The sequence below is a fragment of the Calypte anna genome, chromosome 5A, assembly GCF_003957555.1.
Source record: "Calypte anna isolate BGI_N300 chromosome 5A, bCalAnn1_v1.p, whole genome shotgun sequence".
NCBI lineage: Eukaryota > Metazoa > Chordata > Aves > Apodiformes > Trochilidae > Calypte > Calypte anna.
In genome coordinates, this window is record NC_044251.1 from 12323789 (window position 1) to 12338047 (window position 14259).

At 38.9% G+C, this 14259-nt stretch overlaps 1 protein-coding gene across 2 annotated transcripts in view; it reads right to left on the minus strand.

Moving 5' to 3' along the window:
• Window positions 1-14259, minus strand: part of SPRED1 (sprouty related EVH1 domain containing 1) — a 67523-nt gene that overhangs the window by 17277 nt on the left and 35987 nt on the right. For both annotated transcript variants that reach the window (XM_030452104.1, XM_030452105.1), the window contains 3 exons: window positions 12731-12905; window positions 2742-2910; window positions 724-773 (listed from right to left, as the gene is read on the minus strand). In XM_030452104.1, coding sequence (XP_030307964.1) covers window positions 724-773; window positions 2742-2910; window positions 12731-12905 — 394 coding nt within the window. The remainder of the gene's footprint in view (window positions 1-723; window positions 774-2741; window positions 2911-12730; window positions 12906-14259) is intronic.

Below are 14259 nucleotides of genomic sequence, written 5' to 3' on the forward strand. Positions count from 1 at the left end.
TGGTTTAGGTTGGAAGGGACCTTAGAGATCAGCCTGGATATCATCAGGTAGTGCTACACATCAATGTTACAGTGCTTGATATGGTATTTTTGTAAAGCATTATCATTCTGAAACACAGTAGGTTTTTTTTAGCTCTCATACCATTATGACCTATAGAAACTGAATGGTGCAAATGAGGATCAGTACAAACTTGAATCTCAACGAGTGACTACTTTATCTTCAGTGTGTTTTTAAAATTTATCTGAACTTCCACCCTTGTCTGGACTGGATTCTTTCAACTGTTCTCTCAGCATTTTCTCAACTCTAACCATACAATGTTAGAAGTCAATTACTGGAAGAGTGAAATCTAGGACAAAAAAATAGGATGTCCATATAAAGGACTAGGATTCCTGACCCCTCTATTTTATTTTTTTTCCCCAAACAATATTCCACGTTCCCACAGATGTTCCATATTCGAAGAGGATGCATATCCTCAAACAGACATTGTAAATTTAAAAATTAAACTCAGGTTGGTTAATCATCCTGTTGATTAAATATTAACTATTTAGTTTAGGACACACAGCACTGTAAGTCTTCTAGATAACTGTTCTGAAACTTACTTCATTCAAGTGAATTTTTGCTACTGTTCTTATTTTGCTTATTCTCCCTAATGAAAACAAAAATTGTTCAATGAATTTATTTACAAAAAACAAACCCTGTGCAATTAATAATAAAAATACTCACTTGAAAGCAGTCTTCTGCCACTTCAACATCATTTTGGGAGGGTGGATAACCTACAGGAAAAATAAACCCAAAATAGCACTTGTTTTCTTTTTATTTACAGTTTACTGCTTCCAGTAGTCTACACCATCCTTAAATATCCAGCTGTGATGATATAAACATGCTTGTTTACTTTTTAACCAGTAGATCACTGTATTTCATGTTGATTTTAGTAAGTACCATTTGTTTCTACATTCTATATTTCATATACTGAACAGTCCTAACACACTTCTCTCTCTTGCTCACACCTTCCTTGTAAAAGCATTTGCAAAGTGTCATCAGAAGTCAGAAGCAAGGGAGTATATTCTTGTTAATGTAGCACTTTGAAAATTAAAGGCAGATATATTTGGTTGCATGAATGCATGATGTGCTATATTTTGCTATAAATCAGCAGAAATTGGAACTGAGACCCTAAGAGAGAAAAGGAGTCATATGTTCTCTAATTATTTCTCTTGCTGGGATATGGACAGTATCAGCACAATTCAAAATAAGTCATTCTAGTATGTCAAAAAGCATTCCCCCTTGGAAATGTTTCTCCCTTTGCTAACACAGTAACACACATTAAATCCCTAAATTTAGAGCACAGCACAGCACAGAATACTTAAACAAATTTCTCCCTTTGAGTTTTTCAAACCTGAGATACTCTTTCAATTCAATAAACACCTGTTTTCTTCCCTCCCTCTCCTCATTCACCAACTCATTTATCACCTTTGCCTCAGAACAGAGGCTTTATGATCTGCTCCAGTATGCTCACAGAAACTCTGGAACCAGTTAGCCATATTATTACTAGAGCAATAGTACATACAGTCCCATATATACCTGTCCTCAGAACTCATCTGTCAGCTGCTAGTAAAAAAATAAAAGTATTAACTGAAATTACGTGCAGATATTTCCTCACAGCCCTGAGGAAAAGGACTTGGGGGTGTTGACTGATGAGAAGCTGACCATGAGCCAGCAGTGTGTGCTTGCAGCCCAGAAGCCAACTATACCCTGGGCTGCATCAAAAGAAGTGTGGCCAGCAGGTCTGGGGAGGTGACTTTCCCTCCCCCTCTACTCCTCTCTTGTGAGCCCCTGACACAAGAGTGAGTCCACAGGAGAGCCACAAAGATCACAGGCCTGGAGGACCTTTCCTACAAAGACAGGCTCAGAGTGTAGGGGTTGTTCAGCCTGGAGAAAAGCAGGCTCCAGGGAGACCTTATAGCAGCCTTCCTGTACTTGAAGGGGGCCTAGAAGAAAACTCTGGAGGGACTTTCCACAAGGGCATGTAGTGACAGGAGAAGGGGTAATGGCTTTACAGTGGAAGAGGGTAGATTTAGGTTGGATGTTAAGAAGAAATTCTTTAGTGTGAGGAAGGTGGGACACTGGCACAGGTTGCCCAGGGAAGTTGTGGGTGGATGCCCCCATCCCTGGAAGTGTTCAAGGCCAGGCTGGATGGGGCCTTGAGCAACCTGGTCTGGTGGGAGGTGTCCCTGCCCATGCAGGGGGGTTGGAACTAGATGATCATTAGGTTCCCTTCCAACCCAAATAATTTTATGATTCTACAATTCTACGAAAAAAAAAAAAAAAAAAAAAAAAAAGAGAGCTCAATGGGTCTCAAATCATTCAAATTCACAACTTCATAGCTTATTCCATAAGAACACAGAAACTGTAACAACCTTCTGAGAAGATCTAAGACACGAACACTCTAGCTTCCTCCATTTCCTCATCTCTCAAAAAAAGAGGCAATGCTTTATCATGTAGGGATGTTTCAGGGAATCACTTTATTAGTGTTTGAGAAACAATTTAAGACATCTGGATGAATGAAACTTTAGAAATCCCAGAAGCATCATTTAAAAACTGTTCAAATCTCAATATACTATAGATCAATGCACATCATCAAATACTGTCAGCATTAATGTTACACCAGAAGCTTTGACTTATCCCATGCACTGAACACTCAACACCCACACCCCCTCACCAACCCCTTCACCTGATGTATGTACCTTGAGAAATATCCTCTACTGCTCTCCGAATACCTCTGTCAAATGCTCTTGCATCAGCAGGACTTTGAAAAGTGAGGCCAAACTTTTTGTCATCAATCTTCCAGTGGTAAAAAGTAGGAGTAACTTTGTTGTAAACGAGGTCCTTCTTTAATGTGCATTCCAAGACCACCTTCCAGAAAGAAGACAGGAGGAAAAGATATCACTGACTAATGTATCAAATTTGAGAACAAAATGCAGTGTTTCCAAATTACCTCATGCTGCTTTCAGGCCATATTATTTTTCCACCAGAAAGGCTACTAGACAAGAGAAAATAATAAAGGAGAACTGTTTGAAAAACGGAAATGAATCAGAACTAAAAATCAAAAGATTAAAAAATAAAATAGTTTTAAATTTATTACTTCCTGTACCTAGACACAAATATACTTATGGCTCATCTTCCACTATAATGAAAACAGTAATTAGGAACAATCAATAGAATTATTTGGCTACAAAACCTTTACAGGTTTACATGCAAATTCAGCTATGAAGCAAAACTGCAGTCTTCACTGCATTAACTTCCCCATTTTAAATTGTCTGGATTTTAAAACATATTTGCATATTTAATTTAACTGCAAAAACATTGTTCACTAAATGTTTCTCAATTTAAAAAAGCAAGGTGAACAAGCAAGCATGGAAGGATTATGAACTGATCTGCTTCTGTAGGGCCAGCTTTTATGAAATGCACAGTGAGACAACCTGTACCTCTGTAGTACTAATTCATTCTGAAAACTGACACCAAGAGGGAATAAAGAATTTTTATATTCTATCACTCCAAGATTAGTATCTTCTCAGAATTTTCAATTTTTTTACATATGCAGATTTCTTTTTTTGAAAAAGACAAAGTTTTTAGCATGTAGAAAAGTGAAGTTAATTATAAAACAGAGAAAAAAATGCCAAATTAAAAAAAAAGGCTTAACTTATTCTTACATATCATTTGCATTCTTCCTCTCCCTTCCTTTTCTAATTGTTACAGAGGCAAAGAGGGTCTAATCTCCTGCTCTTCTTTATTCATGAAATAATTCCACTCTGAATTCCCTAAATGGTCAACAATACAGAGGTAAAAACTGCTTATAAGAAAACATAAGAAGGAATGAAGGAATGTATTTGTTGCAGATGTGCAGGAAAAGGTGCTGCAGGAAAAACAAATGTATTCTGCAGTTCTAAGGTGTATAAGGGGATCGTTCTTTGTTCCTTTTGATGATTTTAAACTTGCTTTCTCCTCAAAAGAGGAGTTAAAAATGAAGGTTTCTCACATCACTGCATTTTCTAGCTCTATGAGCACTTTTAGGGGCTCTCTATATCAATCACCTTTCACACTATATTATATGTGCAATGTCACCCAAAATACCAACACAAAGTACTGCAAGACTGATTTTGTAGCACCTCAGTGAACACCTGCTCCCAAAGGAGTTAATCCAGATTATACTGAAAATTCATCCCTGGAGTGGTAATAATGGGTTATAATTTTAAAGAGTAATTATTAATTTTAAAGAAACCAAACCCAGAAAACCCCAAACCAATCCCTTCAACACAAAAAGCAACACTCCTCACCTCCAACACTCAAAACGTTTTATAAGACAATTAATCATTAAGATAACGAACAAACATCCTATCCAACACCAGAATTGTTTTCAGCTTGATTTAAGGAGACAATGGATTTGTCAGAAAACTGATGTTTCATATATAAAGCTGTATGAAAACAGACCAGTTAGCACAGTAGATACAAGTGGCTAAGGACATCGAAAGGGGAAAAGGAAGTTGCATCAAAAATTGTGTTATTAGACATGAGAATCCATACAGGGGAGACTTTATGGCTGTACCACTCGAGAAAGAACTCAAAAAATGTTGGTCAAAATAAGCAGTGGGATACAAGTCTATAAACATCCAGCCTTCAGTAGCTTTTGTTGCATTCAGAATACTGTATAAGAAAAAGAAATTCAACAAAAAACCCATAACAACCATCCTCAAAAGCATTTTTTTTCCTCTCCAAACACCTCTGTGCTTTGCAGCAACAAGGCTTTTTTCTCCCATGTTAAATGTAATGCTGAGAAAGGTTTATTTATGCTGAAGCATCCGAGCTATCATTGGGACTGGGGAGGAAGGATCAGAATACATCTGTCTCCAAATTCCGGATGTAGCAACCAAACTTTTAGGAATACAGATAATTTTTTGAGTCTTCTAACCTCCAAAACACCAATAGTTTTTTACCATATTTAGCTATGGTTCAGAACTCTCCACATGATATGTAGGGATGACACCATACTCTCCCACATGGTTATCAAAAAAAATGCCTTCCCAGATCTTTTTAGGCTGACCTTCTTTAAGATCTCCAGTGGTAAACACAACAAAACCCTGTAAAATTTAAATTAAGTGACTACATAGTTTAACAAAACTGTACTTTTTAATAAACTGTTCTAAAGGTTTTCTTCATTTGCATACCTAACATAGGACTTCCATGCCAGTATGAAGCAGTCACCTCTGCATGTAACGGTAAATTTTGTAGTTACCAGAGTCCAGATAGAAGAGCTTCAGACCCACATGATCAAGGCTTGAATTCTAAATTCTCAAGAATATAGATAGGACTGTACATCTACTTACTACTATTTAATGGGAAGCTCCTTTTAATATCCAGATGTCATTACGTACATTACTATGGAGTTCGTAGCTATTCATAAAAATCCTTGCTTGATGCATTTCTACAAGCTACATTATTTAAAGATATTAGAAACTATATGGCTAGTGTAGACAAGATTAATTGCTAAAGTCATATTTTAAACTGCAACACTTAAACTGAAGTATTATTAAACAAAAATGAGTAAGACATAGACATCATTATCTAGGGCTTGTTTCAAAAAAAAAAAAGAAAGAAATCTATTGCATTTGATGTATTTCTGTTTTGATAACAGCTCTCATAATTGAACATTTCTAGATACAATTTTACTGGTTTCTAGCTGACTTAAAACAGCTTAAAAGACTACTTGTAAAAAAAATAGCTTCACAATTTCCCATGCCCGGCCCAAATCTGAGCCCAGAAGCATATAGTTTTTGATGAAACTTTTGAATGCCTTTTCTTCTAAACAGAATCAAAGGCTTTTCTCTAGTCTTGGGACCAAGCAGCATGACCTTCATGCTACAGAGCATGTGGCCCCAGTGCCACCATGGCCTTCTGACGTGATTATTATTATTTGCATTCTTTTTCATTTTTTTGAGTTCAAAAAGCAAGATGATGACTGTACTACAGCTCATCTGAATCAATCTTTTCTCAAACTTTAAAAATTAAATGATAAATTAGCTTTTTGAACAGCATATTTTTAGAAGAGAACAGGATTTATATTCAATTTGAGCTTTGTGTCTCTCCCTTTAGACAATTACCTGTTCTTCAATAGAAAGATTTTAAACTTTGATTTGTCACTCCTGACTCATGATCCAAAAGATACTAGTCACTTTTTTTTTTTTTTTCTCCTCCTTCAGTAAAAACTTGCATGGAAAAGGACTGGCGCAAAAAAAAAGAACAGAGAAGTCTCTTAGACTTTTCATCCGAGAATGAAAAATTCACCAAAGCCTAAGAACAAGCTTGAGCCTCATGTATGCTTAACAGGAGTGCTATTAAGATAGGAGAGAGCTACTGTAAACACAGTAAAAGAGAGCAGCAGACCTGACCAGGTTAGGAGGGAGTGCAATTGTTCCAAGCAGACTGGCTGGAGCCAGATTAGGAAGGTGAGTATAATAAAGGAGGAAATGTGTAATTATGGCAAAGTCTTCACAAAATACCCTTACATTCCATCACAGAGGGAAACAACCTGAGCAAACTACACACGAGGATTCCTTCTCCTACAATTAATTCAATGGTGCCCACTTTGATTTTATTCTCAAGGAAAATAGGATGCTTTTTGTGAACCCCATGAGATGTTTTAAATAGCTCAGTACTGCACAAAAATTTTGGAAGTTCTACATGTAGCCTGATCTTGTTGTAAAAGGGCTGAGAGCCACCTAACTCTCAGGTATATAAAGAAACTACAACCCCCCCCAATGAGAAACTACAATATTTTGATGCTGAGTCCCAAAGCATTTAATTTATACAGCTAATTTACAGACTGAGATTCATAGTCCAAATTAAATGCCTGCATATCCTACAAAATAAATGGAGAAATATGGTATATTGGAATGGAACTGCAATACAGTGTTAGAATCAGTACTTTGAGAAGCAGCAAGTAAAGCTAATTTACAAGGAACAATAGGAGAAGAGACAGAAGATCTCATTCTTTTTGGGTATAAGCATTTAAGAGGCATCTGGAAGATACCGCCATCAAATGCCTCACCTATAGATTTCAAGTTGCTTTGGAATAAATTCCACCTTTCTACTGACACACAGGTTGAACAGTAATACTGGCATTATGATTCCCATATATCTTATGAAAAAGCCATAGATCTGACTTCCATTTGCTCTCTAACCTGACATATTTCAAACCCATGCTTCCCTGTTTCCCAGAAATATGCTCCATGTTCCATGCTATAGTTGTTCCAGTACAAGGGAATTCCTCCACCTTTTCTGGAAACTGAGCCAGTTCACAAAAGAAAGACTTTCTAGGCAGAGGAAATCAAAATATGTAATAATAATGTGACTTGAAAGACTCCATTTGAAAGATTACTTCATTTTTTAATCCACAAAAATATTTTCAGAAATGGCTCCATGTACCTTCCAAAAAAATGAGTGAACTGGAAATCGTGGTCCACCTAAGCAAGTCATAATGATGTCTAGATACTGCAATACATTAAACATTCCTGAAAACATGTATACTCAAAGTCTGAATAACTGAAATGTTCAAAATGTTTTAGGAAGCTTTTTTTAAAACTGTGTTGCTACCTTAAAATACAACTGCGGAGCAACTAACTAAACTGTATATGACTAACTTCAAATATTATTAAATATTCTATAAGCAGCTGGCAGAAGTCTTATGATTGCTAGCCCTTGTTCTCATGGGGGACCTCAACTTCCCAGATGTATGCTAGAAATACAACACAGGAGAGGAGAAACTGTTTAGGTTTCTGGAGAGTATGGAAGATAACTTCCTGACACAGCTGGGGAGGGAGGGAGCCAACCAGGGGAGGCACCCCCTGGAACCTGTTGCTTGCTAACAGAGAAGGTGATTTTGGAGTGGGTGGTTGGAGACCATCTTGGGCTCAGAAGTCATAAAATTATAGTTTTTCATTCCCAGAGAAGTAAAAAGGAGGATCAGCAGAACTGCTACCTTGGACCCAGAGAGCACACTTAGGCAGTTTAGCAGCCTTACTGAGTCCCTTGGGAAGCAGTTCTGAAGGGTAAAGGAGTCCAGGAAGGCTGGACACTCTTTAAGAAGGAAATCTTAAGGCAGAGAAGCAGGCTGTCCCCATGTACCAGAAGTGGAGCTGGCAGGGAAGAAGACTGTCCTGGCTGATTAGAGGATTTTGGATGGAACTTGGGAAAAAAAAGAGTTTACGGCCTTTGGAAGATGGGGCAGGGAACTCCAGGGCATTACAAAGATGTCACTAGGTTACACAGGGAGAAAATTAGATGAGCAAAGGCTCAACTAGAACTCAATCTGGATACTGCTGTAAAAGACAATTAAAAATGTTTCTATAAATACATTAGAAACAAAAGGAGAGCTAATGAGAATCTCTATCCTGTATTGGCTGAGAGGGAAAACATTTGCAACAATGGATGAGGAAAAGGCTGAAGTACTTAATGCCTTCTTTACCTCAGTCTTTAGTAGTATAACATCTGTGGATCTAGACATTAGCAACCCTTTGACACAGTTCCCCACAGCATTCTCTTGGAGAAACTGGCTGCTCATGGCTTGGATGAGTGCACACTTAGCTGGGTAAAAAACTGGCTGGCTGGCAGGGCCCAAAGAGTTGTGGTGAATGGAGTGAAATCCAGCTGGCAGCTCACGAGTGGTGTTCCCCAGGCCTCAGTACTGGGGACAGTTCTCTTAAATATCTTTATCAAAGATCAGTACAAGGGGGTGTAGTGCACACTCTGTAAGTTTGCAGACAACACCAAGCTGGGTAGAAGTGTTGGATCTGCCTGAAGGTAGGAAGGCTCTGCAGAGAGATTTGGACAAGCTGGATTGATGGGCTGAGTCCAATTGCATAAGATTTAACAAGAGTAAGTGCCCAAGTCTTGTTGCACTTGGGTCACAACAACATCCAGCAATGTTACAGGCCTACGGAAGAGTGGCTGGGAAACTGCACAGAAGAAAAGGACCTGGGGGCATTGATCAAGAGACAGCTGAATATGAGTCAGCAATGTGCCCAGGTAAACAAGGAGACCAACAGCAGCCTGGCTTCTATCAGAACTAGTGTGGATTGGGAAGAGATTGTGCTCCTGTACTCAGGACTGGTGAGGCTGCACCTTGAATACTGTGTTCAGTTTAGGGCCCCTGGTTACAAGAAAGGCACTGAGGTGCTGGAGTGTGTCCAAAGGAAGGCAAAGCTGGTGAAGGGTCTAAAGAACAAGTCTTATGAGGATCAGCTGAGCGAACTGGGGTTGTTTAGCCTGCAGAAAAGGAGATACTGAGGGGAGATACTGTTGCTCTCTACAACTACCTAAATGGAAGCTGTAGCAAAGTAAGCGTAGGGTTGTCAGGCACTGGAAGAGGCTGCCCAGGGAAGTGGTTGAGCCACCATCCCTGGAGGGATTTAGAAGACCTGTAGATGTGGTGTTCAGGGACATGGTTTAGCGGTGGACTTGGTGATGCCAGGTTAATGATTGGACTTGATGATCTTAAATGCCTTTTCCAACTAAAAAAAAATCTATGATTATTACTGAGGCCATTCTAAAATGAGATTAGAGTGATGCTGGAGCACAGAAACAGCAGATTCAGTAATTAACATTTTATGCCACTTCCACAAGCCTTTTTAGGGTTGCCTTCTTGAGAACACATACTTCTCCATTCTTTCAGTTGGAACAATTACATTTCAACTTCTTGGTGTTCTCTTTCTTGGTCTTTTATTTTTATTATGAACTGTAATAGTGACCTGTCAAATCTGTTCAGACTAAAAGACCAATTGCTAGGCTCCATTAACTATATTGAAAGTGTAAGTATCAGAGCAGTTTTCGAATCAGTAACTGGATCCCTGTACAACAGAATTTCTCTTGATCCTTCAAAAAAAGTGTCATGACCTAACAACATCCTCACATACCTTGGTGTAGGGTCTTGCTTCTTTTATGCCAACAGGGGTCTTGCTGAAACTCTGTTGTGAATTTATTGCACATTAGCTATTGCTTGTGTAAATGCATTATTTGATGTCTGAGGAAATTCATGCATACACAGCTTCCCTTTACTCTGTTACCAAAGCATCACTGGCTATCATTGGACATAACTGAAAAGAGCCTGACTCCATCCTCCTGGCACTCACCCCTTACATATTTATAAACATTATTGAGGTCACCTCTCAGACTCCTCTTCTCCAAGCTGAGAGACCCAGCTCCCTCAGCCTTTCCTCACAAGGCAGATGTTCCACTCCCTTCATCATCTTGGAGGCTCTGCACTGGACTCTTTCAAGCAGTTCTGTGTCCTTTCTGAACTGAGAGGCCCAGAACTGGACACAATATTCCAGGTGTGGCCTCACCAGGGCAGAGTAAAGGGGGAGGAGAACCTCTCTCAACCTATTGACCACCCCCCTTCTAATGCACCCCAGGATGCCATTGGCCTCCTTGGCCACAAGGACACATTGATGGCTCATGGTCATCCTCCCATTCACCAGCACCTCCAGGTCCCTTTCCCTTTCTTTGCTCTCCAACAGCTCAGTCCCCACCTGTACTGGTACCTGGGGTTGTTCTTTCCCAGATGCAAGACTTTACACTTGCCCTTGTTGGAACTGATTAAATTTCTCCCTATCCAACTCTCCAAGCCTGTCAGGTCCCTCTGAATGACAACACAGCTTTCTGGGGTGTCAGCCAGTCCTCCCAGTTTACTGCCATCAGCAAACTTGCTGAGTAGACACTCTGTCCCATAATCAAGGTCATTGATAAAGATGTTGAACAGGACTGTACCCAGCACTGATCCCTGGGGGACTTCACTAGTCACAGGTCTCCAGCTGGACTCTGCACCACTGATCACCACACTTTGGGCTCTACTGTATAGCCAGTTCTTAATCCATCTCACTGTTCATTCTTCTATTCCACATTTCCTGAGCTTGCTCATGAGGATGTTGTAGGAGACTGTATCAAAAGCCTTGCCAAGGTAAACTATATCCACTGGTCTCCCTGCATCTTCCCCACAGCCTGAATCTGTGTTTGTTCATTCCCTGACCTTTATTCAATATACACTGGATGTATGTTCTTCATAGCTTAATTTTTTCCATCTTGTGTCCTGTGTTTTCAAATGGTTGCATTCCAACAGCAACTTCCTAAAACTGCAGCAAGACCAACATCTGCCCTGACAGACTAGGAGATAACATTTAGAGGCAGTGGGGGACAACATATAGATGGACACAGGGTGGGACACACACAAAAAACCTGAAAAAAACAGTCCAAACCAAACTTGTTCTGGATGATAAAGTTTTGGAGAACATAAACATACTCATATGAGCTCTGAGCAATGTTTCAGACAGGAATTGGAGTACAAACATTTAAAGCCTTCTACCAGAAGTGGAAATGAAACAAGGCTTGTCCAGGGGAAGTAGGAGAGAGAGCACAAGCAGATCAGGACAGTAATGATTGCAACATTTTCATACGTATACGGGAGAAACAATAAACCAGGCTTCAGCTCTGAGTATTTTATTACACTCAGAATCTGAAGGCAAGATGTGAATTTGGAAGTATAAAGAAGAAAATGTCAAGTATCACTAAATGCAATTAGCCTCCTAAAAAAACAGCCTCAATAAGTCTAAAAAAAGTTCTAAAGGGAACTACTGCATAGTGAGGAAGGAACTGCAGGTGCACATAGCTGTGCAGGAACACAGGGTACTCTGCTAATAGCACTATGCCTCGCTGAAACAACTGAGTCAGCAGAATTTCTATTTATATGCTCTTCCTACAACAGTCCCAGTGAAGGCAAAAAACTCAGCAGTCCTGCCTCAAAGAATAAACTGGCATGCTCGAGAAAGAATCAGCAGCATGGTATAAGATGTAATTCTACCTTTAAGCTTATATAGGAGTCATAAATTATGAGGAGAACAGAGTAAGTTCTGGATAAAAGTCATTAAGCTGGAGGTTTTATGCTTTCCCGACTCTTCCTTGTTTCCCTGCTTCAGAAACCTCTTTTGGCACATAAGTATCCAAGTAGGCCCTAGAAAGCAATTTTTGTCTTCCATAGGACATAAATGCCTGAGATCCTACACCAGTTTTCCTTTTGTGAGGCTGCCTTTCATGATGCTAAGACAAGTTTATTACTGGTATATTATTTAATGTATCTGATATATGAACACTGTCTATATGTTCATCAAACCAGACTGATTCTTACACCTGTTAGCTTCATGCTTTCTTCCAGCACAAAAGCTGTTTTTATGTAAAATGGCTGCTTTTGGTCATATCTATATATAATCATTACAGAGGAATTCCCTCAGATTTTGTGTTTTCAACTCATTATCTCATTTTCCAACACTCTTATTAAACACCCTATCATTGGAGTATGAAAAGGTAAACAATAAGATTGAGCTAACACTCACTGGACAAAAAAAATTATTAGTAGAATGTTTCCCCAAATGGATAAAAATCTGCAATGCAAAAATATGTTTTAAAGTTTCTAAAGGACCAACTTGCCTGACTCCAGAAATACATGGTATTACACCTAAAACAAATAATTAGCTCTTTTGGTATGTAATCACTGATATGGATAAAAGCTCAGCACCAGCATTAGACTGAGACAATAAATCTGCTTCCCAGTCTACAAGCAATAATAAACAAACATCTATTCTTAGGTCCTATGTAGTTTTATTGGGAAAATCAAATGGATGTAAATTGTTACCGTTTTATCCCTGAGTCGTTCTCCATGGATAAGAAAATCAGCACAGCTATTCTCTTCCTGGGGAATGACTTTGAAGACTGTGACACAGCTTAGTCCACCCCCTCCAAGTGGTAACCATCCACCACTTGAGTCATCCCGGGTCATCACCACAGCTCGCACTCGTGCATAACTATTACTGAAAGAGATGCAAAAAAGAAATTAGTTTTCCATAAATGCAAACCAGCTAAGTCTGGTTTAAAACAAAACAGAAACTCCAAACAAACTGACAAAAACTCAAAACAAAACAATGAACTCACAACCAAGATCATGATGATTTATATTGTGGAGGTTTGGTAACAGGCTGTAACAGTCACCTACAAGAAACCAGTCTAGGATGATGCTCTAAAAAATGTTTCTCTGTACTTTATGCCTTCATTAAGACCTCTTGGAGCTTACATGTGATTCCTTTTATAGAAACTTAATCAGACAATATAGTTGCTCAGAATCAAACCGATTTTCTTCTAAAAACTTTACAGTCAGTGATCTAGCCTGAGGGCCAGGGGCTGGAAGAGAACAAGAATCAACTCCCGATTTATTTTAGACTAATCATGAAGCCAGTCAGCCACCATGAAATTGCACAGAAAAGAGAACAAGAAAGCAGAAAGAGGTCAGGCCTTCTGCCACTGAAATCTAAACAAGAACAGGCTTCTAGCCAGAAACCCTGCTCCCCTTCATCCCTCCCTCCCTTCCTCCTCCCCACGCACATAGCCCGTTCTTTGCAAGGGTAGGTCAGGACACTCATGCTGTGGGGTTTGACACCAGAGCCAGTTACAGCTACTTAAAACCTAATATTTGCAGTGTCTACGAGCTGGTTCTCTCCTGTATTCACAATGTGTGGAAAATTACTTGCATTTTACAATTTAACAGTTTTTTCCATCATTTAGCATTTTTATAAAATAAACAAATAGCTATCACTTCATTACTCAAAAGTCACACTCCCTTTATGGCGTCCTGGGAAAAGAGCTTTTTGTGATCTCTGTCTCTCAGCTTTTATTTACTTCTTTTAAATTACATGACACATATTAGTTTTGGTTGTGAAATTACTGCTACAACAGTTGGAAAAGCCCAGTTTACCAAGGATGTTTTAAGATCCTGCATTCAAAGTGTGGTTTACAGCATGAATGTAACAGTCCATGAAGGAACACTCCAACACTTTAAAGAAATAATCTTCACAATATCTTTTGCAACAGAAGATTGAAGGTTTAAGTACTTATGGCAGTTAGCATTACTGATATCCAATTTAAGGACTGAATGTGAAATATTAGAAAAGTACAAAATTGTTCCTTCTGCACAAAAATACTTGTGATATAACCATTCACCAAACTGCTGTATTTTAAAGTGATCACTTTCTTTCCCCCAAAATAACTAGAGGTAGGCTTTTTTGCATAATTAAAACATTACGTTCTCACACACACATATGATTCACACATATGATTCATATATATATATAAATATATAAATTTTGCTGCAAGCCTCTGAAGTATAAATAC